This window comes from Colobus angolensis, unplaced genomic scaffold (assembly GCF_000951035.1).
Source record: "Colobus angolensis palliatus isolate OR3802 unplaced genomic scaffold, Cang.pa_1.0 Scaffold157, whole genome shotgun sequence".
Lineage (NCBI taxonomy): Eukaryota > Metazoa > Chordata > Mammalia > Primates > Cercopithecidae > Colobus > Colobus angolensis.
This window is the reverse complement of record NW_012114677.1, coordinates 2139573-2144660: the sequence shown is the minus strand read 5'-3', so window position 1 is coordinate 2144660 and position 5088 is coordinate 2139573. Positions and strand designations below refer to the sequence as shown.

General features: G+C 58.4%; 1 protein-coding gene across 3 annotated transcripts in view; it reads right to left on the bottom strand.

The window, feature by feature from the left end:
* The window catches only part of GAK (cyclin G associated kinase), an 81729-nt gene that overhangs the window by 59686 nt on the left and 16955 nt on the right, over nt 1-5088 (bottom strand). Inside the window, exons 2-4 of one of the 3 annotated variants that reach the window (XM_011936794.1) lie at nt 4743-4804; nt 3838-3897; nt 3005-3119 (exon numbers count right to left, since the gene is read on the bottom strand). The exons of the other annotated variants lie outside the window; for them this stretch is intronic. Coding sequence (XP_011792184.1) covers nt 3005-3119; nt 3838-3897; nt 4743-4804 — 237 coding nt within the window. The remainder of the gene's footprint in view (nt 1-3004; nt 3120-3837; nt 3898-4742; nt 4805-5088) is intronic. 3 annotated transcript variants of the gene reach the window in all.

The window sequence follows — 5088 nt, the reverse complement described above, 5'->3', positions numbered from 1 at the left end:
CCAGGATGGTCTCGATCTCCCGACCTCGTGATCCGCCCGTCTCGGCCTCCCAAAGTGCTGGGATTACAGGCTTGAGCCACCGCGCCCGGCCAATTTTTCTATTTTTACAATACAAAAGAGACAGGGTTTTGCCATGCTGGTCAGGCTGGTCTCGAACTCCTGACCTCAAGTGATCCACCCACCTCGGCCTCCCAAAGTGCTGGGATTACAGGCGTGAGCCACCATGCCCGGCCTAACTCTGTGTTATTTGTATTTTGTCAGTGAGCAACTATTCTTTTATAATGAAAACTGACGAGTAACACCACGAGCGGGAGGCCCCATGGTGTGACGCGTGCGACGGAGGAATCTGCATCCCACCGGTTTCAGCACCTCCCAGCTCTGTGGGAGGCCCTGGAAGCGCAGCCCAGGAGCTGGTGTCCAAGCCCAGGGACATCCAGAGAAAAAAGTGCCATGGACAACAGAGACTGACAGACAGACACCTCAACCGACCACACACAGGAGCCTTGATGAGGCTTTGGTATGCGCACAGGAAGGGCTGGGAGCAGCGTGTCGGGGACAGGGGAGAAAGCCCAGCACGGACTGCATGGACGCACTGGAGGGGCTGGGAGCGATGTGTCAGGGACGGGGAGACAGCCCAGCATGGACTGCATGGACGCACTGGAGGGGCTGGGAGCGATGTGTCGGGGACGGGGGACACAGCCCAGCAGAGACTGCCTGGACGCACTGGAGGGGCTGGGAGCGGCATGTCAGGGACCGGGGAGACAGGGATGGGGGGAAACAGGGACAGGAAGGACCCAGCACAGACGACACAGCACAGCCTCACCAAATCACGAGGATCTTCTCAGGGGCACAAATAGCGGTGGCCGTCATGGAATTTCTCTCAGGCTGTATAGGGTTATGAGACTTTCTGGTCTTGACGTCTGCGACTTTTTTTTAAATGGTTAGAATGGAGAGAGGGAAAGCTGCCGTGGGACACGCTCAAGTCTGGGGAACCCCACGAGCAGGAAGTGGACAGCGGATGCCCCCTGTGCTGACTTCAAGTTTTCCCCAGGTCTGAAGTTGCAGAACACAACGTTGAGAAACACAAGCGGCACATCCCCACGGTGTCAGCTGAGGAACGGAGGCTACCTGGCAGCATCTCCTCAGCCCTCAGGCGGCTCTGACCGCCCCTCACCCCCGAGACTTCTCAGCCACGTCAAGAACCCATCCGCCACCCACATTGGGACAACCCTGGCAACAGGCGCTGGAGGGCCGCAGAGGGGCCTGGGCTGGCTGCCAGGCGTGGCACCAAGGAAGGGCCAGGTGGGGCCCCCAGGCAGAGGAGCATGGGCAGAGCCAGGGGCCCGTAGGCAGTCAGGTCTCACCCAGCTCCGCCCAGGCACAGCTGCAGAGAGGAGACCCTGCCCGACAGGGCACTCACAGGTGCAGTCGATACATCCAAGCAGCTTACACCCCACGGTCCACCCTCCCTCACTCAGCGCAGGGCTCCCCCAACGTAGCACAGGGACACTTTCCCTCAGCAGTACAGAGCCCCCCCGCTACACACAGTCCTCCCTCAAGCTCAGGGCCCCCCAACTAAATGCAGGCCCCCCACAAAGCAAGGGTCCCCCACCCCGCTAAGCGCAGTTCCCCCTCCATTAAGCTCAGGGCCCCCTGACTAAATGCAGGCTCCCCACAAAGGGTACCCCCACCCCACTAAGTGCAGTCCCCCATCCACTAAGCACAGGGCCCCTTCCACAAAGCTCAGGGCCCTACTCACTGCGGGGGTCCCCCCTCAGCTCAGAACCCCCCTGCTCGCCCTCCATTTCTGGACACACGCCCCTCCTGCCGCCCCCTCTGCTAACCTGCTGCCTCATCCCTACCTGTCCCCTCTGGCCTGCGCCAGCCAGCACGCAGGAACAGCTCCTCCTGGCGGCTGAGCAGGGGCTGGCTTTGGACAACAGCTCTCAAGCGACTGCAGGTGCCCTCCCACAGGCTTCCTTCTGTGGGGTTCCCTGCCTCTGTATCTCCTGCTGCTCCCGGCCTCTCCTGTCCCCACTCTCCCTGCCTGGGTGACAGACACAGGGGAGCCACTGGTGTCACTACCCCCTCAGTGGCCAGGCCGCAGCTCTGAGGCCTCCCTGAGTGCCCAACTTCCCCTCGCCACCTGGCCCAGGAGCTCTGGAGGGCACCGGCACAAGGCAGGGGCTGGGAGTGGAGCTGCCCTCCGAGGCACAGGTCTTGTTTCGCCTTTATAGACACAGCCTGAAGCTCAGCAAGGCTAGGCCGGGTCTCAGGCCAGTCAGCATGGGCTCCAGTGACACCAACACGACATCCCCCACAGTCACTCACACAGCCCACTCTGCCCCTAGAACTCTCCGAAAGCAGCACCCCAGTTCACTGGCCTCTCTTTCTGTCCTGCCCAACAGACCACGGAGCCATTCTGCTGTCTTCCTGGGCTCAACCCTCATGAGGTCGGGCACCCACAGAGGGACCTGGAGTTGTCCACCTCTGCAGCCTCTCCTCTCCTCGCCAAGACCCCAGAGCCCCTGACGAGGACAGACAGCAGCACTCCTCCACCCCTGCTCAACGCCGCTCACGGAACGCCACCGCGCTCCACCCCGTGCTGCCACTGGAGACAGGCAGGATGGGAGCCCGGCTCTCTGGCTGCCCACAGCTCTGTGAGGAGACAACACAGGGGGCCCAGCCGGATGGTGGGAGCTCACGGGGCGTCAGCGTGGGCCTCTCACAGAACTCCTGTCAGACAGCTGCCCGCGCTTCCCGCTAAGACCAACACAGCTTGAGAGAAGGTGCTGGGCATGTCTCACAGCCGTGTGGCTGGGTCAGGAGGCACCAGGCCGGCCTCGGCTGGGTTAGAAGCACCAAGCCGGCCTCTGCTGGGTTAGAAGTACCAAGCCGGCCTCCGCTGGGTTAGAAGCACCAACCCGGCCTCCGCTGGGTCAGGAGGCACCAGGCCGGCCTCCGCTGGGTTAGACGCACCAAGCCAGCCTTCACAGGACGTTACCTTTACAGAGCTCTGTGAGCAGGAGGAACTCAGCCTGCCCCGTGTCCGACTCCTCTTTTCCTATGGACGCTGCAGAACAAAACTGTACGATGTTCGGGTGGCCGGAAAGCTTTTTCTGCAGTTGTCTTGTTAAAGGAGAATGTGCAGAACCATGTACACAATTCTGTGCGCTTAAAAATAAATGTATACAATATTAAGACACTGAAGTCAGAATACTTGAATGAACCCCCTTACAATTTTAGACGTCAGAGAGGAAGATGAGGGAGACAGCAGTGGATGACCACAAGCACAAGAAAGGCAGACAGAGACAGCAGAAGCCGCAGGAGAGGGCAGGGACAAAGGCAGGCACACCGGCCACATACACCTGACCACAGCGACGCCAAAGCCCGTCCCGCGCCCGACAGGAGGAGGCAGGGCCCTCAGGGGCAGTGCGCAGGGAGGCTGTGGAGCGGCCGTGTCCACCTGAACCTGCACTCAGGCAGTCAGCGGGTGAACAGAGCTAGGAGCGGAAAGACAAGCAGTCTGAGGCAGTCACCGGCCCATCCGCTGCGGTGACCAGCCCATCACTGGACAGGGAGACCTCTTGGGCAGGAATAACTCCATTCCCAACACTTTTGAAACTTTTGACTACTACCCTGGCAGTAAGAAACAGAAAAAAACTGCTTCTTACTAGAAGTCGCCTACAGGTAAGTTTGGTAAAAGCAAAAAGCCGATTTGCACACATGAAAGACAATGTCACCGAGCAGCCTCTTGGCCACTGGTGGCCACAACTTGACGCAGGTCTGTGCCTGCCAAAGCCACTGTGCTGGCTCCTGGTTCCAGGAAAAGGATACCATGAAGCAAACTTCTTGAATGATGGCTCTGTTCTTTTCCTCTTCATTGGATAATAGCCTCTGTATCAGGAAACAGCACACACAAAAATGAAAGAAAGTTTACCTTCCCACGTCACCCGACGCGTCATCTCAGACATAAGCAGGCGAGAGCGCAACGCAATGCGTCCAGCACAGCCCCCTGCTTCATGCATTTCCACCTCCGACCCAAGTAAAAACGTGACAGCGGATCAAGACCCTTGAAAGATCTTTGTGATCCGAGGACACAAGAAAAGGCAAAAACAGGAGCGTTTCCTCCAAACAGGCCGGAGTCAAATGAGACAGACAAGAAGGCAGAGCGGAGACTCTGCAGACACGGGGGGGACGCGTGCGGACCGCCAGAGCAGGCCCACGTGCGCCCACTCTCGGGGGGGGGACGCGTGCGGACCGCCAGAGCAGGCCCACGTGCGCCCACTCTCGGGGGGGCCACCTGGTGCCCAGCATGGTGACAGCACATGGGACCTTCTTACGTCTCAGGACAAAACCACACAGTCTAGACCCTCCCACAGTGACCCCTATTTACAGACATGCTGTCAACACATATTTCTTATAAGCAGCTTCTACTCCTTGTATTCATAGAGCCCTTATTTTGGCACAGGGAGGCCAAGACCTCACCGTGAGGTCACCCCCAGCACAGCCCCCTCCGCAGGGCAGGCAGGGCTCACAGGAGTGCGAAGCCCAAAGCCGGAGACCAAGGCTCCTGCAGCACCCAAGACTGCTGAGCTTCAGTAGAAGTAAAAGGGACAAGTATGTCCAGGCTGTAAAAGGAAACAACGTAAGTAACAGGGACGCATCCCTGAAAACACTGTCACCAGAGAGTTCCCTTACATACGTCAAACATCCGGAGAAGGTGTGAAATGGTTCATTACCTTTAATGCATACTCTCTGCCACTCCCCACATCTTGAGCTTCATACACAAATGCAAACCCTCCTGAAAATCAAAAAGACTTGTCAGTTTAACACTATGATTTTATTTAACATATTAGGCTTAAAAAACACCTTCACTAGGTAAAATACAAATTGACTTGTGGCTGCGGCCAGCAGTTTTCTACAAAACATAACGGCCCCAGCGTACACGCCTCGCCCCAATGTGCACAGCCTCACACACACAGCCCCAGTATACACGGCCCCACCGTGCACAGCCCCACACACACAACCCCCCAGTGTACACGGCCCCACCGTGCACAGCCCCACACACACAACCCCCCAGTGTAC